This window comes from Pelodiscus sinensis, chromosome 22, assembly GCF_049634645.1.
Source record: "Pelodiscus sinensis isolate JC-2024 chromosome 22, ASM4963464v1, whole genome shotgun sequence".
NCBI classification, from domain to species: domain Eukaryota; kingdom Metazoa; phylum Chordata; order Testudines; family Trionychidae; genus Pelodiscus; species Pelodiscus sinensis.
Genome location: NC_134732.1, coordinates 860,413 through 885,068, shown reverse-complemented (window position 1 = coordinate 885,068; position 24,656 = coordinate 860,413). Strand labels below are relative to the sequence as shown.

Below are 24,656 nucleotides of genomic sequence, written 5' to 3'. Positions count from 1 at the left end.
CCCCACTCCACAGACCTAACTGGGACAATCCCCGCCCCCGAGATGTCCGGGCATGGGCCCTTTGCCTTGGCAGATGGATGGGGCTTGGAGGACTACACACATTCTGGGCCTGATTCATGCGCTCTTGTTTACATCAGTGCGAAGGGCGGTGAAATGATCCCAAGCCAGACCAGTGCTGGTTTTACACTGAGCAGGGCCCAGAGACTCAGGCCTGCCTTCCTGTCACTGGCTCTCTAGGTGGCATATTGCCTCCTACAGTCCGGCCGCAGTGTGTCTATATGTGCTGTCATTAGCCCCCCATGGCAGACTGTGCCAGCCCTGTGGGGTCAGGAGCTATTTAACTGCCCCGAGCTACACTGCCCGCCAACAGCCCTGAGCCCGAGGCAGCTGGTACCAGCCCTGTAATTTCATGGCAACGTGGCATTTCCAGCGATGGCAGGGTCCAGCTCCCCCCACCGTGGCTTAAGGCCTGAGCCAGGCCCCTCCCACTAACAGATCCCTGGAGGAGCCTGTTCGTTTCATCACTTAGTCTGCGCCTTTGAGCCCCAAGTTCCTGCCACACAAAGCCGGGGGCTGGGCCCGAGATGGGAAACCTCCACTCGCTGTGCCAGCCCCTCTCAGGGTCCTTCGCGATACCCTCCCCCCTTTGCACCCAGATCCCGCCTCAGCCCCAGTCCCAGGCCAGACCTGCTCTCTCACTTTCAATCCTGGGCAATATTGAGGCCAGAAGCAGGCCATAGAAAATGTTACAGAAACAAACCAGCCAGTTGTCTGGCTGCTGGAGTCCCGGCTGGGAAGGGGCCTGCGTAGGCAGCTGCTCAGATCCAAAGAAATTGGCACAAGCGCATCCTGCTGTCGGTGGGAGACAGGAGGTGAGGTCCAGAGCCCAGCTGGCGTCTTGTGGTGCCTGGCAGGAAGCAGCATCTCGTCTCTATGGGAGGGCAGCCCCACAGCTGGTCTGCGCAGCAAAGCATTTGGGGAAAATGCCAAAGTGGCCATTGCAGTGGCCTTCCAGCCATTCCTCGTTCACTGGGGAAACACAAAGGGACAGGATAGGACCCAGTGCTCCCTTGAAGAGACGGGCCCTGCTAAGGGTGGCATGCTCCCCTAGGCCAAGGCCAGTACAGGCTGTGCACACATCAGACAGTTCCCTGTAAGGCCCAGTGGCCCAAGGGTCAGGAAGCCTTTTGCTGCCCAGCTTGTCCCCATCTCCTCCCTGCAAACAGACCCTGAAGCTGCCTGGTGGAACTAGAAAGCTACCTTCCGAGAGAACGTCTAGCGTGTCCCCTTCACTGAATTCCAGATCCTCCGGCCTTTGTGCTGTGTAGCTGTGATGTGCGACCATTCTGTAGAGAACCGGTCTGTCTGAACAGGCATCTGTGCCCTACAAGGCAAGGCTGGGGGTAAACTGCAGGGCAGAGCACAGATTAGCCCAGACTCCAGTGAGGCAGAACAGCGTCCCGATGGGGCCGTACCTGGCACCACAGCGTCAGCGGCCCATCTGTCACCTGCTGCCACATCTTCCCCAGCTCCTCGTCTCCCGAAATCACAACTGACTCTTGGCCATCTGCAAGCCTGCAGCTGCAGTCAAAGTGGAGGTCAGAGAGAATGGACTAGGGCGAATCTAAGCTTGGGCAACAGGCAACGTCTCCCGATTCCCTAAGCGCGGCAATGCCAGGGTTCCCCGGTAGGTCTGCGCTGCAGTGGGAGGAGGGATTCTCTGCTAAAGTGCAGAGAGGTGCTGGCTGCACTCAAGCGAGCGTGCTACCAGGAGGAGTGTAGCTGTGATGCCCCAGGTGGGGAGGAGAGAGCTGCCCTGAATACATACCTGGCTTTCCAGACGGGACTGGACTCAGTGTTCAGGTGAGCCCATTCTGCCGCATGGCTGTGCTGCTGTTCCTAGCACACGGACTCAGCTAGAGCTTGCAGGTATGAAATTACCCCTCCCGCTCCACAGACAAAATCTCCCTGCTTCAGACTTACACTAGACCTTGGCACTGAGCACACAACAGGCGGCTGAGCTGACTGGGAAAATCACATCTATGTCAGAGATGTCTCCAGCATCATTTCCCCTCCTTTCCCTGCTGCTCCATTCACCTTTGTGGCTGTGAAATCTCCTCTCTCCCGCATTCCCCGCCCGTCCCCGAGGAGCTGAAGCGAGGAGGCGGAATCTCCAGGGGACAGGGCTGGTGTGACTATTCTGTGGGGGAAAGGGCTCCCCATGGTGCTCTCTATGGACTCACCTTGAAAGCTGCCTGAGCCCTACCGAAGGACACATGGACAGCAGACACAGCCTTAGTGCCTGGCCCCTTGGGGACCTGCACTGGCAAGGGGAAAGCTGCAGCTCACCGGGAAAGAGAAACTCCGACAGCCTTTGGCACTGGCCACTGTGCAACCCCTCTGCCAGTCTGCGACTGACCCACCTCAGCTTCCCATGCTCCGCCTGCTGGCCGAGCGTCTCCCTCAGCAGAGACCTGAGGTCTGACAGGGCCAGGGCCTCCTTCACTTGCACTGTGCAGTGACAGTGGACTTTCAGCAGGATGGATCTGTTCTGGCTGGAGGATGCTTGGTCCTGAGCCAATCGGAGCTGCTGATAAAGAGGGAGCAAAGGAGAATCCGGTCTGGGTGGTTGGTTTTTGCTTAGAGTAATTTCCCCAGCAAATGCCAGAATGACAATAATGCCTATTCTGATAAAGCAGAGCACCAAGCAGTTGACAGTCTGTTAATTAATGTATTTGTCCTCGCAACAACCCCAGGAGGTAGGATAATGTTATTATCCCCTTTTACAGCTGGGGAGTCAAGGTACAGAGACAAGATGTGACCTACCCAGGAAGTCACCGAAAGCAGGTCTCCTACAACTTGGTCAGTGCTCCAACCACTAGCTCATCCTTCCATCCCAGAGTCAAGAGGGAGGCCTGAATGCCACCCAATTCATGTGGCACAGAATGGAGCTTGGACTCAGATGTGAATTTCACATGTGGGGCCCATTGCTCCAAAGCCTAGTTCCAAACCCTCCCGTTCTTCTCCCAGGAAGAGTCCGGATCTGAACAGCAGAACGCTACAGAGCACTCGAGTTCTGCTCGTGCCCAAAGGGACATGGGTTCTCTCCGTGTTGTCCTGGTGCTGCCAGACCCCATAATTTCCCCACTGTGGTGCTGCCAGATCCCATAATTTCCTGTGCAAATTTCAGCTGCCAGTCCATGCAGCCTGGCATGGCATTGACTCCAAAAATCTCAGGCAGTGTAGTGGCTGTGCCAAATAACGTGTGGCTACTGATGGCCTGACCAGCAGCTGCCTCTGACAAGGAAGGGCTCTGTGGACACAAGTCCGACGTGAGCCTGGAAAAGCATACGGAGCTGGTTTCACTGAGCCCAGAAACGCAGCTCTCTCTCTAATGGGACACAGTGGTTGTTAGCAACACACAGCAACAGTCTGGGCCCAGACAGGCAGAAGAGGAAAATCAAGGGCTCAGCAGTAATGGACAGGGCTCAACAAATATTGCAATCTACTCGCCCGTGGCGAGTAGATTACACCCCAGAAGAGCCGGCGTGGAGCAATCTGCACATGTGCAGAGCGCAGAATCGCGTGGCTGGCGAGCCCTGGTAATGGACAAAAGTCCATCTGGGAGCTAGGATCTCGCTGGGATGGGGCGAACCAGTCTGGAAAAAAGTCTTTCGGTGAGCTCCAAAGTTTTGGGGTGGCTCTGGAGTTTTGGTGGAATGGGCTGACTCTACCCTTACCTTTGGCACCAGTGATTTTGTAGCCTTAATGGGTTGTGACATTGGGGAACATCTCACCTGCAAGTCTGCTTTGGGATCAGCATGATTTGCAGCAATGTCTTCTTCCTCAGCAGACTCTGCAGAGCAAAACATTGCCAATCAGCCATCATGACAGCGGGAAGAGCCTCTTTCACAGAATCAGAGAATCATAGAACTGGAAGGGACCTTGAGAGGTCACCAAGTGCAGATCCCTGCCCTCAAGGCAGGACCAAGCACCGTTTAGATCTTCCCTGACAAGATGTCTGTCTAACCTGCTCTTAAACATCTCCAATGCGGGAGATTCCATAACCTCCCTAGGCAATTTATTCCAGCACTTCACCACCCTGATAGGAAATGTTTCCTAATGTCCAACCTAAACCTCCCTTGCTGCAATTTAATGCCGTTGCTTCTTGTCCTATCCTCAGAGGTTAAGGAGAACATCTTGTAACACCCTTTTAGGTACTTGAATGTTATCCTGTCCCCTCAGTCTTCTCTTTTCCAGTCTTCCCTCATAGGTCATGTTTTCTAGATCTTTAATCATTTTGTTGCTCTTCTCTGGACCTTCTCCAATTTCTCTTTCCTGAAATGTGGTGCCCAGAACTGGACACAATACCCTAACTGAGGCCTAACCAGCACAGAGTAGAGCAGAAGAATGACTTCTCGTGTCTTGCTCACAACACTCCTGTTAATGCATCCCAGAAAGATGTTTGCTTTTTTTGCAACAGTGTCATACTGCAGACTCATATGCAGCTTGTGGTCCACTCTGACCCCTAGATCCCTTTCTGCCGTGCTCCTTCCTAGACAGTCTCGTCCCATTCTGTGTGTGTGAAACTGACTGTTCCTCCCTACAGTGGAGCCCTTTGCATTTGTCCTTATTGAACTTCATGCTGTTTACCTCAGACCATCTCTCCACTTTGTCCAGATCATTCTGAGTTATGACCCATCCCCCAGAGCAGCTGCAGCCCCTCCCAGCTCGGAATCATCCGCAGACTTTGCAAGAGAACTCTCCCTGCCATTATCTACATTTTTGAATCCTCTTTGGAGGAGATGGGTGTCCCACTGAGGTTTGGGGGGAGGGGTGTCCCACTGAGCCACCTCTGCAGGGGCTCCAGGCAGTGTGAGGAGCCTCCATCTCTCCCCTGCCTGCAGGCCTCAGCCTAGCGAGGGGGCAAGTGACAAATGGCAGCAGCTGCATTTACTGGGCACCAGGTGCCGACCCGCCAGTTCACTTGTGCTGGGACTCTGTCCCGCCCTGTGCTCTGGCCACCCCGGCACGCCCCATCTCTGGGAGCTCTTGGGTCCCACAGTCGGTCCAAGCCAGCGACCGCATGCTGCAATGGCAGGCTCCCTAGGCCCTTGCCGCCCCTTCAGTCCCAGGAAGCAGGATTTACCTGGCTGCTGCTGGTCTATTTCCTGCAAGTGGGGTCGGCTGGGGGGCACTTTAACAGGGGGCAGGGGGATCCCATTCCTGACGTTCTGCGAAAGAACAAAACAAAAAGGAACTGATGGGGCCTGTGAGGAGAGCCAGGCTGGACAGTTCTCAGGAATGGGGATCTGGGGGAACCAGCTCCCCCCCACTCCCCACTGGCCAGGAGGGACAGGCACCAGCTAGTCTGTGGCACTGGGCAGATTGCAGGGTGTGGGCAGAGCCTCAGGAATGGCTGATTCGTTAACTCATCTCTGAAACAGCCCTCAGGCTCCTCCAGGCTTCCCCAGAGGGTGGCTACTCACCTGGAACCCACAGGGTTTTATCTTTGCTGCATTGTTCACTCTGTTTCCCTCTCTGGGATCCTAACCCCACCCTTGGTCTGGGGTTTGCCTCCTCTCCATCCAAACAACAACAGAACCCACCTCCACCCGGATTTTCAGGGCTGATCCCCGGCCCTGAGGACTCATCTGCCTGGTGCTCGGCTCCAAGGTTCACCTTGCCAAGTGTCTGCACTGACATGGCTTACAGCAGGGGAACCCAGGGGAATGATACCAGACCCAGGCCTGAAGAAGCAATTTCTCAACCACAGCAAGGGGGAGTCCTGCCCTGTCTGCTGGAGGAGTCAGGTGGAGAAAGCCTTCAACCAGGCCATGCCACTCAAGCAACGTGGCGGCCCTAGCAGCCAGGAGGAGTGGGTAAAAGGAAGGGTTTTGTCTTTCCCACTGTCTGTGGCTTGTTGAAACCCAGGCCCTCCATATGGTGCATGTCTGAGGAGAGCGCCCACTGCCTGGCTGTGCGCTTTGGAGCCTGGCCTGGAACAGAGCTTGAGTGGCCTGGCCACGTTCTCTTTCCCTTCTCCATCTGCAATCCCAAGGTTGCCCCCTTACCCACTTATTGGCTGTTGGGGCAGGAACTGGCTCCAGGTGAGAGGCTGGGATACGCAGCTTCTGGGGAAACACAGAGCAGAGCAGGAACGTGAGCTCAGGCTGCATGGAGCTGACACAGACTTTTCTGCCTCTCACAGAAGAGTCTCTCTGCCTGGCCCTGACCAACCCACCGTGGCCATGCACAGCCTGCTGCAGAGCCGCTTCCCAGCACGTCCCTCCCCCATGCCTTCGGACACAAGCCACGCGCCGCCTGTCCCCACCCAGCTCTCAGCCTGCACAGGCCGTCAGGATGCTAAATCCTGCCTCCGAGTTGCCAGGGTGCCAGCCTTCCTCACCCGCTTGGTAACTTTAGAGAGGCACCTTTGTGCTTCCTCCAGTGCTGCCCCTCCCCAGCAGCCTTGTCTTCCTTCCGTTTCCTCTGGAGCATTCTCCTGGGCTGTGATGGCTCCTGGTGTGCTGGGATCCCTGCCTGTCAGACTGACCGGTCTTACAGCACTGGTGCTCTCCCATCTGTCTGCTGGGCCCACACACTCTCTATGCCTCAGGCCTCAATTGTAAGCTCTTTGGGGCAGACCCGTCAGTCTGAGCTGGTAAAGGTCCCTGCACAGAGTGCTCCTGGCCCATGGCAGGGCTCTGGCCTCTATTTTATTCTGGGGTTTGCTTAGAGGTAGTGATGCCCCCTTGGGGACAGAGCAGCACGTTGTCTCCCTTCCGAGGACCCTGGTTTGCACACTGCAGCTGTGAGCAGGCACACACTGTACACTGCATTCTGCAGGGAGCAAGACTGCACAATTGGTGTGAAGGATGCACCTGCCAGTGCTTCTTGCTGAATGTTTGCAGCTGCCTAATACCCAGGCAGGATCCATGCGTGTCATAAGGGATTAACTGACTAGTAGCACTTTAGAACCAAACAAGATATATAGATATTATCACAACCCACTTTACAGACTAACGCGGCTACCCCTCTGAAGCAGAAGGGATAAAGATCAAGAAAAGCTCAGCTCACTGGCCAGTGGAATCAGAGGTGACGGGGAAACGCTAAAGGCCCTTAGCAGCCGCTGCTATTAGTGACCAGTCCATGCAAGTGAACTGGCAGTTTCGAGGAGGTACCAACAGACCCACCCTCTTGGCTGCTCCAGACTCTGAGAGCTACCAAGGAGCAGCCTCAGCAGGCCCCCGCTGGCAGGAAGTGCTCCCTCTGAGGCTGTGCTAGCGGCAGGAGCAGCAGCCTGCCAGTCCCACGTACCTGTCCATCATGTATGGCTGTAGCCCAGCCGTCTGTCCCTTTAGTCAGTACAAAGACAACAGTGCTGCCCTTCACCACCAGCTCTTCTGAGTCCTCAGGGTAATAATGAGTCAGGACTCGACAGTAGCCTGAGTCATCATTGCTGGAAAAAAAGAACAGCTTTACTCCGCCCCTTTGGGGCTTCTACTCTGCCACTGGGGGTGTGGACACCATGGGTTAATGGGATTCCCTTCTCTTTACCCTTCCTGGAGCACACAGGCTAGGAACAGGCATTGTCTCCCGGAGGCCTCTGTGGATGCATTTGAAACACAAAGAGAGCCGGGACTTTCACTGCCTCAGGTGCCAAGGCAGCTTGGACCACGGCCCTCTTCTCTGGAATGGAGTACCCACTGCCTCCACTGGAGGGCCTGTGTCTTCACTGCAGTCAGAGCAAAGCCACACCTTTCTACTCTGTCCATCCAGGAACTTACGGCCTCCATCCCCCTGAAGCCACACACGTCACCGACAAGGACTGTCTCCTTCCCACACCGCTGTGCAGCGGGGGAGGTCACTACCCCCATTTTATAGGCAAGAAACTAAGTGACAGATGCCTGGCACTGGGATGCTACAGAATCTCCAAACCAAAACTTCTGGCGCCGAGTCAAGGTGCCACGAATGGACCTAGTGGCAGAAGAGCAAAGCCAGCTGGAGCTGGTCACTTACCGCACAGCACTGGCCCTGGGTTCATAAAAGCCCTGTCTCTGTGGAGAAACAACCGTGTCTGTTGCACAGATCCAAAGGTCCCAGGCCCGAAGGGACCCTTGTGATCATCTGGGGCCAGCCAACCCCCCGTAAGGTGGGCTGTAGAACTGCCCGGCAATGATTGTAACGGCTTGTATCAGGCAGTGCTACAGAGTCTGAGAGGGAGTTTCAGTTTCTGACATTTTCCCTCCTACTCTCCTGTGCCACACAGTCAGTCACCACTCCAGGGTCAGCCATCACAGCCACTGATGGGGCCTGTGCTGTGCTACGGCGCTAGAGGGTAGGAATGGCTGGGCAGGGGAGGGGCTGTATGTGGGATGCAGAGCCCCAGGGTAGCTCTCAGCTACACTAAAGCATTAGGGAGTCCGTGACAGGTTCTCATCCCGATGGAGTCCTTGGCCGGGGACCACAAGTGGAGCTGTGACAGCGATGCCATTACACGGCCTTGCCAGGCATAAATCAAGTGACCATCCCATCAGTTGTTGCACTGTCCCACTCACCTGTGGCCTGAGAGGCTCAAACCCGATGTACTCATCATTGGGAATGACAGAGGAGATCACCTGTGAGGACAGAGCAGAGCAGCCAGGTCCTGTTAAAACTGCGCCTGGGAACCAGCCACTCACTCTGGTTTCCCCATGAGCTCCCTAGTACCACATGGCTCCAGTGAGAGTCACTGCCCACGACGGAGAGGGCAGAGCTGAGCCCTAACCCTATCTATTTCCTGGGGCCTGGTTAGCGCTATGGGTCTGCAGGTGCATACAAGAGCACAACCATTCATGTGCTCTACACTCAAGAGGCTCCTGGCCTGTGACTCAAAAGGAAGCAGAGGTCACAGCCATGAGAAATCTGATAACGTTCTCCCAAGGGCACTAGCCAATTAAATAAAAGCCAAGCCGCAACCAGCGGGAATGCGCTACAGCTGCGGGAGGCAAACCCTGCGGGAGTGTCAGGTGAGCCACGTCTGGGAAAAGTCATTTTTCAGCATAAGGACTAATCAAAGAGTTCCCTGAGTGCCCGATGAGCAGTTTTCAGAGCTCACAATCAGCGATGGCCCAGCGGTATCCGCACCAGAGCAGAGGGGAGGCATGCTCTGTTTGCAGAGGGCCAGATCATGGCTCTCACTGGGTCCTGGCGGAGCCCTTTGTTTGTTGCTCCTTGGGCAGGTAGCAGGACGGGGCACAGCAGTGGGTGGGCAGTGACCGAATGGGCAGTGAGCTGGGCAAGGAGAAAGGCTGGCATTTCCCCAAGAAGGGAGGAGAAAGCAGGGCCCAACCTGTGACTGAGGCTTGTCTTCACTACATGCTCAGAGCTATGTTTCTCCCACCTGACTCCTGGCCACACCCCCAAACTCCAGGTGAGCGTCATGAGGCTGTATGTTTGAGCAAGGCGGCCTCTCAGGGATTGGGTTGAAGCTAGAGAGTTGCTGATGTGGCATGGACTCAGCAACCGCTAATCCAACCAGGGCATGTCCATGCTATGGAGACCACCCTGCATAGCAACATCAGCACGGCCTGAGAGTGTCAACGCAGCTGGGCTGACAGAACAGGTTCTTCTGTTGTATAGGAGTCCTACCCCTCAAACACTGAAACCTTCCTTAGTCAGAGTTGCTTCCACACAGGGGTTTTTGTTGGCAGAGCTGCATTTTTCAGTGCTCCTTTTCTCATTTGTTCAGAACAGACCAGGCCTCATTCTGTGATGCTAATCCAATCACCCTGTTTTAATCGGAGTGTTGTTTTGCAGGGCAACACCTCACATAGGAACTAGGCTAAATCAAGTGGAGTAACTTGCGTGTATTAAATCAAGAAAACTTTTGCAGTGAAGACAAACACTTAGTTAACGTTTGGTCCCCAATCTGCTTCCCAGGAAATGCAACTATGCACTGCCCTCTCCTGTGAGCAGATGGGAAAGGTCCAAACTGTGTCTATTTCCTGCAGCATCCCTCCACTCACAAACAGGCCTGTGACCTCAGCCTCCTCCAATTCCCGAGCTGTAGAATGGAGACAATAACTCACTTCTCTGGGGATGAAGGCACTAATGTTTGTAAAGCACTTTGTGATCCTCATAAAAATGTGCTGTACAAGGGCTAAGTATTTATTTAACATTGAATTTCAAAACGTTTTTCTCCTGGATACAATAACCCAAGCACTGAAGAACACTTTCCATATGTTCACACATGCATCCAACAGATCTCGGATCATTCCCCTCCATTTGTGAAAATGACCTTGCTCCCTGCAAGGACTAACAGTAGGGAACCATTCTAGAGAGAGGAAAGGGGAAAACCTGATGAACCGGTTCTGAACAATGGAGCCACTGTGGTGGGGGTCTAAAGAATCTCAGCTGCTATTTCCCAGGCAGAGTGGGTGCCTGAGGGCCTAAGCAATGTTTGTCTCAGGAGCCAGGAGAGAGCCCTGGGCCTGGTAATAACGCTCTCAGGAGTAACCAGAGCCCCAAACCTTAGTTTGCGCATTGCTGACCTTAGTCACCAGGGCAGGATGCTAATAACCTTGCACTAGGACTGACCTTTCTGCAATCCAGGAGCCCTTACCTTGGGTTTACCCAGGAAATCTTTTGAATCCAGCTGCTCAACTTCCTCCTTCCGTGGTCTGAAAAATTTCCCCAGAGGGACGTGTATGGGCTCCAGGAAGAGATGCTCCTACAACACAGTAGGAGGGGGGAGAAATCAAACTAAGGACACTAGATATAATTAACCACAGCTTACCATTTAAAAGTGAAAAGTAAATATTGCTCCCCAATATGGTGTGGGCAACCCAGGGAATTCGGTGTAGCAGAAATTACGTACTTGAAAAAGTATGACCTGGAGTTGACCAACATGTGAAGGCTAAGGATAGTTCATGCTTCTGGGCATAGGGTGATTTCTGGAGCTATCGGGCAGGGGTGAAGGGAGACAGTGAAACAGGATTTACTAAATATACCTCTAATCTGCTTCTCCAGTTGATCTCCCTCAATTTTATTGTTCTCTGTTAATTGTAACTAGAGCCTAGCACTTAGACCCCAGTCCTAGCAAATACCATTGTACAAAACACAAAGAATGGGGTGGAAATAATACTGGAAATAGCATAAAAGCCATTTTGGGAAGCAACGTTTCACCCTTCTCTGGAATTTTGTGTTTGCTTCTAGTCGCCCAACCTGGCAGGAGTCAGGAGAGAAATGAAAAGGGTTCAGGAGGGGCCATGCGGCGAGGGGCTTGTACGAGCCGTTTGCTTACGGGGGAAGATGCCTAAGAGGAGACTGGAGGGAGCAATAGAAACTAATGAGCAGTCTAGGGCTCAGTCAGGCGCTCCTGCTCCCCTGGCCGATAATACAGGTATGAAATCAAAAAGCAGCAGTTACAAATGACAAACGCTGGTGACACCAGTAATTAGCCTCTAAGGCTCATTGTCACAAGATAGCACTGAGGCCAAGGATGAGCCATGTTATGGACAATAAAATAATCCAGAATGACATTCCACAGGGCTTTAACCACTTGATGGGGAAATCACCGGGGGCAGGCCTCTTACTCCCAGCAGCTAGAAAGAATCTTCCCTATGGCCAGGTCATCCCATCACTGCCTACGTGGTGTGTCTTGCCCCTTTCTTTGAAGCACCCGGCAGTGATGGCAACGGGATACTAAATGAGATGGACAATTGCCTGACAGGGCACTGCAGCTCCTACATGTCTCAGGGCAGGTGGCAGGCATGAGGCAGATAGCAAAGCAGGAGCACCCCAGGCTTTGCAGTGCTTCCAGCCCAGGTGCACACTATTTCACTTGGGCTGAATGAAATGTATCCCCAAGACTCAAACCCCTTTCTAGTCAGCCTCACCTGCACCCGCTCCAGGGCAACGTCCAGACTTGGGGTTCTTCCTTCAGGCCCTTGTCTGAGAGAATCCTCCAGGGTTACTCTTGCTTCTTGCCACAGCCCCAGCTGACACTGTGCTGCTGCAGTATTGTACAGCACCTGAAAACAGCACCAAGGCCATGAGACCTTTGCCAGCAATTCGAAGGAATCAAAGCAACCAGAGGCAGCTCAGGGAAGCCAACCACATGCAGAAACTCCAAGTGAAATGGAAAAGTGCCCAGAACAGCACAGACACTGCAGCCAGCTGGGGCAGCCCTTCTCCTGCTACTGATCGTGAGAGAGTTAGGTCTTACACCACTCAGAGAAAAGAAATGCTGCCCTTTCAGAAAGCTGCCTTGCTAGACCCTGCTGCAGCCAGGAGCCTTTGGGTTGGATCAGGTCTAACTACCTGGGTGCTGGAAGCAAAGAGGATCATTCTGATAACATATGGGGCACTGGAGTTTAATCCTTCTCTAGGCATTAGTGGCTCTAACATTTTCCCTGTCCATGTTTCACAGCTGTCTGCAAGCATGTGTCCTGCTGCTCTGACCCCCTTGCTCTCTGGCATACTCTGTGGTTGGTGTCAGACATTCACTAGCCACACCCAGGGAGGAAAAATGCAGTGAATAATCAACTTCCACCCTGACTTGATTAGCCTCATTAAACACAAGCAATTTCTTCCTCCTATATATCCCTGCTTTAGGAACTCCAATTCATCTGACAAAGGGACTGCATCTAGACTGGCAAGTTTTTCTGCAAAAGCAACTGCTTTTGCGCAAAAACTTGCCAGCTGTCTACACTGGCCGCTTGATTTTGCACAAAAGCACTGACGTTCTACTGTCCGAAATCAGTGCTTCTTGCGCAAATGCTTTGACGTTCCCGTTCGGGCAAAAGCCCTTTTCTGGAAATGTTTTTGTGCAAGAGGGCCAGTGTAGACAGCTAAAAACTGTTTTGCGCAAAAAAGCCCCGGAGGCGAAAATGGCGATCGGGGCTTTCTTGCGCAAAACCGCGTCTAGATTGGCACGGACACTTTTCTGCAAAAAGTGCTTTTGCGGAAAAGCGTCCGTGCCAATCTAGACGCTCTTTTCCGCAAATGCTTTTAACAGAAAAACTTTTCCGTTAAAAGCATTTGCAGAAAATCATGCCAGTCTAGACGTAGCCAGGCTGTCTACACTGGCGGGTTCTTGCACCAGAAATATGCAAATGAGGCTAAACGTGTTATATCGCTGAGCCTCATTTGCATGCCTAATGAGCTGCCAGTTTTGCGGAACAAGCTCTTGCGCCAGAAGGAGTGTCTACACTGCCCCTTCTTGCGCAAGAAAAACCCTCTTGGGCAATGCTGCTGTGCTGATTATTGGCAGGAATAATGGCGTTGCACAAGAGGGTTTTTCTTGCGCAAGAAGGGGCAGTGCAGATGCTCCTTCTGGCACAAGAGCCTCTTCCGCAAAATGGCGGCTCATTAGGTATGCAAATGAGGCTCGGCGATATTCCACACTTAGCCTCATTTGCATATTTCTGGTGCAAGAACCCACCAGTGTAGACATAGCCAGTGTGTTTTTACCTACGAAAGCTCATGCCCTAATAAATCTGTTTGTTCTGTTAATCTCAAAGGTCCACAGGACTGCTCATTGTTTTTGCAGATATAGACTTAACACAGCTCCCCCGCAGAGACTTTTCACCATGTGGCAATGTAAGCATTCGAATGGGAAACTTGCATGTAACTCTAAAGGCAGAAGCTTCAGGGGGTAGCTGAGTTAGTCTACAGGATAAACGTAAAGAACCAGCAAATAGTCCGCTAGCTCTTTAAAGACTAACAAAACATGTAGATGGAATCAAGCTTTTGTTGGCACAGCCCAGTTCTTGAGATGACCAGAGTGGAGGATGTCCAGGACTAAAATAAATAGGGGAGAAGGGAGGGGGGGTGGAAGAAGGAAAAAATAGGAGGGAGGGGGAACAAGAAGAGGCAGTGGGTAAAAAATCAAGGGGATAGCTGAGCTGAAATGTAATAGGAAAAACAAATAGTTTCTAAGCACCTAAAGGCATAGAAGGTGTTTTAAACCAGATGTGAGGAATGCTGAGGTGCCAGAGTACATCGTCAGAGATAAGAAGCACATGGCTGAATAAAGTTGCCTGACAAGTTGTGGGACATGCCTGACTGGAGACACACAATGGCTCTTTTCACATTTAGGGGATTCTAAGTATTAAACTGTCCCTTTTCTCTACCTGAGTTTCAGTGCATCCCAATAGACTCCGGACACAGGACACTAAGTAACATAAGGCAATTAGCTAAAAGATGCCTGTACAGATAGTCGCTGAGTTATGAACACATTGATTTCTGGCTGTTTGTCCTTATGGCCAACCTCCCATTAAGCGCGTCCCCGAGTTATGAATGTGATCCGCGCTTATGAACAGTGCAGTCACATTTAAATGAATGGGGTCCAACTTACGAACAGATCGAGTTACGACCAAGTGCTTGGTACGTAACTCGTTCGTAAGTCGGGGACTATCTGTATATGACACAGACTATTTAAAATGTTTTCACTCCTCAAAAACCCTTTGTCACACAGATTGCACTGGTCTGTGACTTCTTTTCCTTTATTTCTGAGGTGTAACAGGAATTCACTGCATGTTTGTGTACCAGGCTGGGGGAAGTCAGAACAACCCATCACATCTGATACATAGGATCAAATTCCCAATATACAAGTTTATAGACTCGGAGTAAAAACACACACAGACATTGATTATTTCCAGTACTGTGTAAATTGTCTTTCTTTTATATGCTGCAGCAATAATTTCTTTGTGTTCATATTTATAGTGATCAGTCAGAACATTGGGAGTTTAAAATAATGTGTCCAGTAACAATACTAATTGAAGACCATACCTTATTCAGTACCACATGGGATTCTGTTAGCATTTTTAGGGCTACATATTCCCCTTAGGTCCAAGGGATGTGTGAAGAAGTGGAAATTTTCACTCCTATTTTTAAGAATCCCATGGGTGCCTCAGTCTCCTTCTGCACTTTGCATTGCTACCCTGTGGAAGCCAAAGGGTTAACACCGCTTCTGGAAGAGCTTAGGAGATAGAAGGAGCGCATGTCACTTTGCTGTCTGGGTGGAATGATTGGGTCATTAAACTTAAAAAACAAAAACTGGCCGGGTAACACTTTATAGACCAACAAAACATGTAGATGGGATCATGAGCTTTTGTGGGCACAGCCCACTGCTTCAGATGCCTGGGGTTCTGAAGAAATGGGCTGTGCCCACAAAAGCTCATGATCCCATCTACATGTTTTGTTAGTCTATAAAGTGCTACCAGACCATTTGTTGTTTTTTAAGTTTATCCTGTACAGACTAACGCGGCTTCCCCCTGGAGCTTCTGGGTCATTAAAGAAGAGGCTGAAACTCAACCAGGTCAACAGAGGATGTGAAGAGACAATGAGTCCCTCCCCCCCCCCCCCCGCCCTGCCTGAATGACAGCCTATCACCTATCCTCCCCCCTGCAGGCAGAACAGGAGGACAAAAGCAACCAGGTGGCAGGAATAAGGGCTCCTGTGCAGGCACTCAGCAGCTCTCCTCTGGAATGAAGACGAAGAGCCAGAGCCAGAAGTGAAAACAACTCCCACTGAATTGGCACTGCCAGGATGGACTATGCCTGACCTGTTACTTTCCTGGGCTAACCTAAGAACGTATTGATTCCATAGCCAGACAAATTGTTACCTTCTTTGAAAAGGCCACCTCTGTTGCTGAACAACTCATTGGGAGGTCTAGTACCGATGGGGTCCAGTACCAAACTCCTGCAGGCATTTGGCCTGGCTGGATTTGCCAGGGAAAGAGACGGGGCCATCAGTGCCCAAAGGCCCAGCCGTGGCATCTCAGAGACCTCGGCCCACCCTGAGGAACTATGTGACTCCTTGGAGCCCCACTCACTAAAGGGGTCACTCCCAAGGGTCAGGACACAGGCCGGGGCAAAGTCCAGCCTTGCGATGTGTGGACCTGTGGTAAGCAGCAGATAATGTGACATCTCTGTGAACAGGAACATGGTTATGTGGGTTCTGCTCATGCTTCCATTCTCAACACTTCTGCACAACATAGGCACTGGCCCACGGGATCTCCCCAGGCACTATGTCCGGCCAAAGGTGGCATCTCTAGCTCATTGCAACGAGCTAGATAAGGGTTTTACTGAGATGAAATGTAAGGAAAACCCCATGCTTCTTAGGAGCCTCTCTCTGCTCCTCCGGATTAACCAAAACCCAACAACCTAAGCAGAGCCAGAGAGAGAAAGTGGGGTGATCTCACGGACACGCATACGTTCTGTGCACATTTCTTTGCCACTATTCCCTCTCTCAATAGAAAAATATTGTTTGATTTTTGGAATTAGACCATGTTCCCTCAGTTTTCCCAGGCTAGTAGTGGGTTATCCCCAGCGCAAGTGCAAACATGGCGCGAGGTGGACTGGCAGCACACGGGTAGCATATAGATCTGACATCAGGGTTTTACTGTCAAACACAGAACATATGATGGACATGGCATCGAAAGCATCAGGTTGGCTTTCCATTGCTGATAATTATCTCCTATCTTCCAACACACTCACCTCCCAGGCATACAGCACGTGCCTTAATCCCAGCTGTTTGTAGTCAATGAAAGGGTTATTTCTTAGGTGGGAGAGGGCCATGTTACAGTCATACAGAGCCTCTTCATACCTGCAGTACACAATGGTACAGATGAAGATTAGAACTGAGTCCCCAAAGTGCACAGGAAAGTATCAAGCTCAGGAACCAGACTAGCAAAAACGATTCTCCTCTTCCCAACAGCCTGGGTTACAGGAAGCATCACTGGAGAAATGTATGGTGTCGTCTACATTGGGATTAATCTGGTGAAGCAGGTTTTACCCACGAAAGCTTATGTCCTAATAAATCTGCAAGTCTCTAAGGTGCCACAGGACTCCTTTTTGTATTTGCAGATACAGACTAACATGCTCCCCCTCAGACTTTTCAGATGTGTATGGTTAAACATGCACATGGAAAAAGGCCCCACAGTCACAGAGGGGCCTGCCTGCTCTGGGCTGGTGCAGAGATGGTGTGTGGAAAAAGAAAAGATGGCAAGGGCAGCCAAGCCCCATCAAGAACCAGAGCTGGCCTGCCCTTAACCAGTGATAAAGATGGCCCTGCCAGCGGCTGATGTCGTGGAACATGGGTACAAAGAAATAACAGTGTGGAAATGAGCACATGCAAGCTGTTCCCAGGGATGCTTAGGACGCAGAGCAACTGGCTCTCATGCAGCCTACTTAGGTGGGGTACTGAAAGCAGACTGGGGGAGAGGGCTCACAGTGCAGCATGACATCTCTCTGTGGAGGGCCAAAGGACGCAGGTCGGTGGCACATGCCCAAGAGAAGTGAGAGAGACAGGAAGCAGGAGGGCCTTCCTCTCCTGGAAAGCCCAGAAGATAACATGAGTGGTGGATAATCCCACCCACTCATGAGTGCAGCGATACCCATCTCTTCCTGCCAGCCATAGTTCAAGAGGTCTTATCCATTGGGGACACCAGCCACGACCAAACTCCAACCTATCAAGGGGGACTCTTATCAGAGATGGAGATGGTGCAACAGAGGCTCTAAGTGCAGTCTTCATCCTTGACAGCCACTAGGATGTGGCTCAAACCATCGGTCCCAGATGAGCAAGTGGATATGTTTGCTTTTAGCTTGTTTCATAATATCAGAACACGGGGTTACTTTCTGAGATGAAGGACTGGAAAATATAGAACATCTATTGAAGTTATAGATGAAAAGACCTATGAGACCATCCAGTCCATATAAAAATACAACAGCTCATTCTGATCTCACTGCTACTGGTGGACAGCAGGAGTAAATCCAGAATGGCCAGTGGAGTTATACCTGCATACAGTTGCTGAGATTACAATTAGACCCAGAGCACATCATCTCCACCTCTGGATTTCACTGCCACAGGAGGGCAGACAGTCTGATATTGTGTGTGGCTTTTAGAAAGGCCCAGATAGTTTTGTGACAGTAATATCGACAGTCACGTGAGCTCTGCGTATCATATCCCCTTCTCCAGCACAAAAGAGGACTGGATGGCTAATGGTTCTTCCTTGTGTACAGAAGCACACAACCAACTTATTTTAAGTTGTTCTCACTTTGCTTCATGTAAATAGCCCTTACGGGGGTGCTGACATACCAGACTTGATAGATCAAGTCTCTGATTTCCTATCGTAACTTCTACATTTCTGGTCTTTACTGAGCAGCTAGAAGATTCTGGATAGATCCTGATACAAGAGTTTTAGAGGGGGGTGTATGTGCAATGGCTACAAGTTATATGGTTGTGTTTTTTAACTTTTGTCTTTGGAGTATTTGAGCCCACATATAATGCAGTGTGGTAATCAGAGTCTGCATTATGTTCCTTGCTATGCCACTGGTTCACTGTGAGGCCTTGAGGAAGTCACTTCCCCTTTCTAAATCTCAGCCTCCCCAACTTGAACATGGAGACTATACTGACCTAACTGAGAAAGAGCTTGAAAAAAACTTAAAAAACAACAAATAATCTAGCAGCACCTTAAAGACTTAACAAAATATGTAGATGGTATCATGAGCTTTCATGGTCACAGCCCACTTCTTCAGAAAGATCATGTGAGGCTTAACTTCTATTTGCAAAGCGCTGTGAGCACTCTGGACAAAATGCACTGCAGAAGTGTGAAATATCATTACAGAGAAGGAGGCAAAGGGTGAAATGGACAAGCATTACACTTACATTTCTAACTGCAGACAGACAAATCCTCTTTGAAAGTATCCAACAGCTAGATGGTTGTCCTTGGTAACTGTTTTATCAAAGGCCTAAGAAGAAAAATACAGACATACACTGCAAGTTATTTAAACTACAGAACAGAGTAGTGCTAGACAGATATGATTGCAAGGCATTTGTTAGAGCTCTGGAAGGGCACAGCTGTTCCTGGGAGGGAGGCAGTGGAGAGGAGAAAAATAGAGCCCTGACTGAGCACCTCTGGATCCAGCCCTGTGTAACCCATTAGTGATATGCAGCAGATTAGAGCCATTCCCAGGAAAAAGTGATGGAATGTCCCGACAATAACCCTGCTGGAAATCAGGATTATGGAATACAGCTCTAGGCTCCTGTAATCTGAAGGCTTGTTTGCCTGAAGCACAACTGGCTGTTCATACCTGGAAGCACTTGCATGGCCTGTTCTTGGCTACTGCCAGCAGACCTAGGTGAGCTATGGAGACCATCATGTTGGGTCCCACACAGATTGAGACAGGATCATTGAAAACAGGTGGGCTGCGTCTAGACTGGCAAGTTTTTCCGCAAAAGCGGCTGCTTTTGTGCAAAAACTTGCCAGCTGTCTATACTGGCCGCTTGATTTTGTGCAAAAGCACTGACGTTCTACTGTCCGAAATCAGTGCTTCTTGCGCAAATGCTTTGACGTTCCCGTTTGGGCAAAAGCCCTTTTCCGGAAATGTTTTTGTGCAAGAGGGCCAGTTTAGACAGCTAAAAACTGTTTTGCGCAAGAAAGCCCCGATGGTGAAAATGGCGATCGGGGCTTTCTTGCGCAAAACCGTGTCTAGATTGGCACGGATGCTTTTCCGCAAAAAGTGCTTTTGCGGAAAAGCGTCCGTGCCAATCTAGATGCTCTTTTCCACAAGTGCTTTTAACGGAAAAACTTTTCCATTAAAAGCATTTGCGGAAAATCATGCCAGTCTAGACGTAACCGTGGTGTTGAGGAGAGGGTGGATATGGAGTAGAGAATGGAAAGATTCCTCACCATACACAGAAAAGTCAGTGTTCCTGTTTATATTAAACCCACTGCTAGGCCTACTTTCCAAACGAGAAAAGGGAGCCACTGCATAGCTGTGGTAAACTTAGTTCATGGGAGTGGTTGTCAAATCAGAACCCCATCCTGGGCTCTATCTCAGCTCTGGGATCTAGCGGGTTACAGCAGAGGCAGATACATTTGGGTTCCATATAAAGAACATCAGAATGGCCATACTGGGTAAGACCAATTTTCCATCTAACCCAATATCCTTTCTGCCAACAGTGGTCAATGCCAGGTGCTTCAGAAGGCATGAACAAGTCAGGGAATCATCAAATGATCCATCCCCTGTTGCCCATTCCCAGCTTCTGGAAAAAGTAATAGAAACTCGGGACACCATCCCTGCCCATTCTGGCTAGTAGCCATTGAGGGACCTATCTCCTTGAACTTATTTTGTTCTTATTGGAACCCTGTTATAGTTTGATCCTTTTCACTACCTCCCGGCAAACAGTTCCACAGGTTGAGCATGAAGAGAGAACTTGTTTTGCTTGTTTTAAATCTGTTGCCTATAAATTTCACTGGGTGAGTTTCTTGTGTTATGTCAGTGAAGGAATAAATAACATTTCCTTATTCTATGTTTCCACACCATTTATGATTTTCTAGATCTCTAACATATCCCCCGACCCATCAGTCATTTATTTTCAAGCTGAAAAGACCCGGTCTTGTTAATATCTCCTCATAAGGAATTCCATCCTCCTACACATTTTTCTGTCTTAATCTCTACCCCTTTCTTAACAATTCCCAACATTCTGTTAGCTTTTTTGACTGCTTCTGCAAACTGAGTGGATGTTTTCAGAGAACTATCCACAGTGACTCTAAGATCTCTCTCTTAATCGGTAACAGCTAATTTAGACTCCATCATTTTATATGTATAGTTGGGATTACATTTTCCAGTGTGCATTATTTTGCATGGTGAGACTAAAATAGTAATCCAAGTATCAGAGGGTTAGTCATGTTGGTTTGTATATGCAAAAATAATGAGAAGTCCTGTGGCACCTTAAAGAGTAACAGATTCATTTGGGCATAACTTTTCATGGGCAAAAACCCACTTCTTCAGATGCATGGAGTGGAAGTTACATAAATAATGAATAAATAAGTAATATTTATAAATAATGAAAATTTATGTCTGCCTCTGTAATTTCCACACCATGCATCTGAAGAAGTGAGTTTTTGCCCATGAAAGGTTATGCCCAATTAAATCTTTAAAGTGCCAGAGTGACCTAGGAGCACAGACTTGCTACTGGCTTGGTGTTATCTAATTACAGAACATACCACTAGTTTGGGGTGTCTGCACTTTTTTCTGACAGTCTGACCTGGGATTGGCCTCTCAGTTGTAACCCGCCCTGAGCGCTGTGGCAATTATATATATTTACTCTTAAAAGAGCCACTAGCAATTCGTGGGCACACTGGAAAAATTACCAAGATTTTTCCATGTAACAAATCTAAGATTTTTCAGTGATCAAGGTCATTACTGATGGAGGGTAGAGAAGAAACAAAACATAAGAAAAATGGCTTGTTCTCAGACTCTTAAGCAGGAATAGAATTAGATTTGTCAGGTAATCGTAAATTCCTCTGAAATATGTATTGTAAGGTTCATTCAGTAGCAAAGTATCATTTTCTGTTACCATAGCACAGATAGAATGGGTAATATAAATAATAGTAACTGGCGAATCTCCTAGGAAATACTATAATTGCAGATTTTCACGTTCCATTCAGAGTTGACTGTCCCTATTTTTCCCCAGAGAAAAGTAAACACAGAATATAAGATTCCCTTCCAGTATTTTTGACTTGCTTTACTCTCCTTTCATTTACTCACTTGCAAGGCTCCCTCGAGGTTCCCTGTTAAGAGATGCACACAGCCTATGTTGAAATAGATTCTGGAGGATGGCTCTTCAATACTGGAGAAGATTTTCAAGGCAGAGTCCCAGTCCCCCTTATCCGTAGCCAGAGTTCCTTCATGCCAGCCTCTCACTAAGTCTCGATATGCCATTTTGTCTCTGTAGACACAAAGAAACCAGATTCCTCTGAAAAGTCCTTCAGGGTCTGGCTGTCTTGGAAGCTGCCAAAAACCTCACCCAGTTCTTTACTGACAGCCAGGTGCACCTGCCTGGAATTCAGGGCTGACAAGGAAGTCTAGCAGCCTCTAAATCTTATTTTGCTGAAGATTCCCTTTATTACTCAATGGGTTCAGAAACACAACAATTTCAAGGAAATGAGCAAAAGTAGGAGGGGTCAACCTATCTACTGACAGAGAGAGACTGCTTAATCTCTGCTGACAGACAGAGAGTGGCACTTGGGTATAACTGAAAGCAGGCCTGGTCTCAAATCTGTATAAAGCAGTAAAACACAGATTTGTTCATCTGTTGCACTGCACGCTGAATATTTACTGTATGTCACAAAGAAAAGGTGCAATGTATAAAATCAGGTCCGAAGCACGTAGGGCCAGGTGCTCTCTGCGTGTTGTGCGATGAGGTGCTAAACTTTTGGGCAGTCAGAACCCCCATATTAATACAATCCAAAAACGTGAGCGCCAAAGGACGTGACACGGTGCCCAAAGCTTGACACAAAAATACATTTTAATTCCACATTTCCTCTCTCAAAACGCAGCCTTGTGCCGAGGGCTGGAACACGAGGGCTGCTGCGAAAGCCGAGCCAGGGCTTGCCAAGCCAGCGAGGCTGCGAGCGGCCGCAGTCAGCGCCCCACTGCCTGAGACCGGCCGGGACGGCGCCCGCAGCAAACCCGCCGCCTGGCCGCTAGGGGGCGCTGCAGCGGGCGTCACAGGGAACCCGCCGGGCTGCGGGGAAGGGTTTGGGCGCCGCACCGCAGAGCCCGCCTCTGCTTCCGGTTTCCGGCGTGTGTCAGGTGAGTGGCCGGGGCCGGGGCGTCGCCCTCGGGCAGCGGGTCCCAGCGGCCTGGCCCCGGGCCGCGCGATGGGACGGGCCCGCAGCGCCTCAGCGGGGCCGGGGACCGGCTGCCCGACCCTGCACGCGCCCCCAGCGTCTCGCGAGGGGTCACGTGGCGCGTGTCGGGGCGCCGCCCCCCCGAGTGGGGGCCCGAGGCCCGGGGAGACTCCCTGGGTCCCGCGCGCTGAGCCTGGCGGAAGTGCCCCTCCCCCTCCCGGCGTGTCCCGGTCCGGGGGGTGCGGGCTGCGCGGTCCGGCCGGGCTGATGGGCCTTCGTGTGCGAGCCGCTGGCAGCTCGCTGCAGTTCTCAGCGCGGCCGCTGGGTGTCGGGCTGGCGCTGCGGGATGGAACGTGCAGTTGGGTGTTGATGTAGCGTCCCGGCAATGGGGACTTTGACTTGCGATTGGTTCACAAACCTTTGACGTTAACGGGGCTTAACCCCTGACGCTCGCCCCATGACAAACGTTTTGCTGTGGCAAGTGCAAGTGTGAACGCTGTTTTGTCCGCAGGAGCACGCTCCTGGGCTGCGTCTAGACTGGCATGATTTTGTGCATACTGTCTGCCGACAGTGGCCAGCACCGGGTGCCCCGGAGAGGGTGGACCAAAGACAATGATCAAGCGATTTGTCTCCTGCCATCCCTCTCCAGCCTCTGACAGACAGAGGCCAAGGACACCATTGTATCCCCTGGCTAATAGCCTTTTATGGACCTAACCTCCATGAAATTATCTAGCTTCTCTTTAAACTCTCTTATAGTCCTAGCCGTCACAGCCTCCTCTGGCAAGGAGTTCCACAGGTTGACTATCCCTGAGCAGGAACTGAAACTGACCAGTGCCCCTCAATGCTGCAGGACCAACCCGGCAGTACCCCAGCTGGCCTCGATTCAGCTGCCGCTGAAACATCCCTGCTTATCCCTGAGCAGGAGCGTCAAAGTATTTGCACAAGAACCACTGACTTTTCTTGCGCAAATACTCACGGCCAGTCTAGACAGGTGGCAAGATTTTGCCAGCCTAGACGCACCCCTGCAGAAAAAGTGAAAGTCACTCTTGGGAGCTAGAAGTATTTTGCTGGTGAAAGTGTTGACCATGTTCACATGTGCTGACTTCCAGCTACAGGGCTGTGTCAACAGAGCCTTGTTGCTAAAAACTGCATAGTGTAGACAAAGCTGAGGTGTTAAAATGACACCCCTGTAAAAGACAAAAGTTTTGCTGACAAGAAGTATCAGTGTGAACAGCTCTTTGTCAACAGGAGCACTTTTGTTAAGAGTGAAAGTATTTTGTTGGCAAAAGAGCCAACAAATAGCAGCTACATTACAGCCATGATATTAGAAATCAGCAGTGACGCAGCCATGTTGCTAAAAGCTGTGTAGTGTAAACGAAGCCTTCTACAGCATCACAAAATGCTTTTGGGAAAGGAGAAAATGGAGCTTTCTAGTTGTGAGTTTAAAAAAGAAACTGCCTCAGGTGATAGCATTCCAATTACAGTAAAACTCCATTGGTCCGGCATCTGATGGTACGTGCTCTGGGCAGCCGGACCGTTGGAGCTGCTCTGTCCCCGGCTTCCCCGATTCAGCCACTGCTGAAACTGACCAGCGGCTGAATTGGGGAATCTGGGGGCAGAGCAGCTGGAATGCTGCCGGTAGGTCCCGTAGCACTGCCCCTCAGCGCTGCGGGACCAACCCGGCAGTACCCCAGCTGTCCTCGATTCAGCTGCCACTGAAACTGACCAGCGGCTGACTCCAGGAAGCCTGAGGCAGAACTGCTCTGCCCCGGGCTTCCCAGAGTCAGCCACTGGTCAGTTTCAGCAGCAGCCGACTTGGGGACGCCTGGGGCAGAGCAGCTGGGGTGCTGCCGGGTTGGTCCGGTAGTGCCGCCCCTTGGTGCTGTGGGACCAACCTGGCAGCACCCCAGCTGCTCTACCCCAGGCATCCCCAAGAGCAACTGAGGTGCTGCTGGGTTGATCTCGCAGCGCCAAGAGGCGGTGCTACCGGACCAACCCGGCAGCACCCCAGCTGCTCTGCTGCAGG

The 24,656-nt window shown here is 50.8% G+C and overlaps 2 protein-coding genes across 4 annotated transcripts in view; one reads left to right on the top strand and one right to left on the bottom strand.

The window, feature by feature from the left end:
• Nucleotides 1–727: 727 nt before the first annotated feature.
• NOXA1 (NADPH oxidase activator 1) lies at nt 728–22,404 on the bottom strand. Of its 2 annotated transcripts, none has more exons than XM_075905839.1 (15): nt 21,546–22,404; nt 18,658–18,740; nt 16,488–16,596; nt 11,883–12,017; nt 10,607–10,714; nt 8,562–8,621; nt 8,023–8,060; nt 7,321–7,462; nt 6,075–6,134; nt 5,150–5,234; nt 3,798–3,856; nt 2,424–2,590; nt 1,476–1,581; nt 1,261–1,384; nt 728–1,029 (listed from the first exon to the last, which is right to left on the bottom strand). In XM_075905839.1, exons 1-15 carry the CDS (start codon nt 21,717–21,719, stop codon nt 932–934), a joined length of 1,548 nt encoding a protein of 515 aa, XP_075761954.1. In that variant the 5' UTR covers nt 21,720–22,404; the 3' UTR covers nt 728–931. The 2 variants fall into 2 exon arrangements, with proteins under 2 accessions (XP_075761954.1, XP_075761955.1); XM_075905840.1 differs by having other exon boundaries at nt 2,424–2,587.
• A 121-nt stretch (nt 22,405–22,525) lies between these two features.
• EXD3 (exonuclease 3'-5' domain containing 3) overlaps nt 22,526–24,656 on the top strand; it is a 353,448-nt gene continuing 351,317 nt past the window's right edge. The window contains exon 1 of one of the 2 annotated variants that reach the window (XM_014570610.3): nt 22,526–22,592. The gene's annotated coding sequence lies outside the window, so the exon portion shown is untranslated. The remainder of the gene's footprint in view (nt 22,593–24,656) is intronic. The other variant, XM_006117367.4, reaches the window with a different exon arrangement.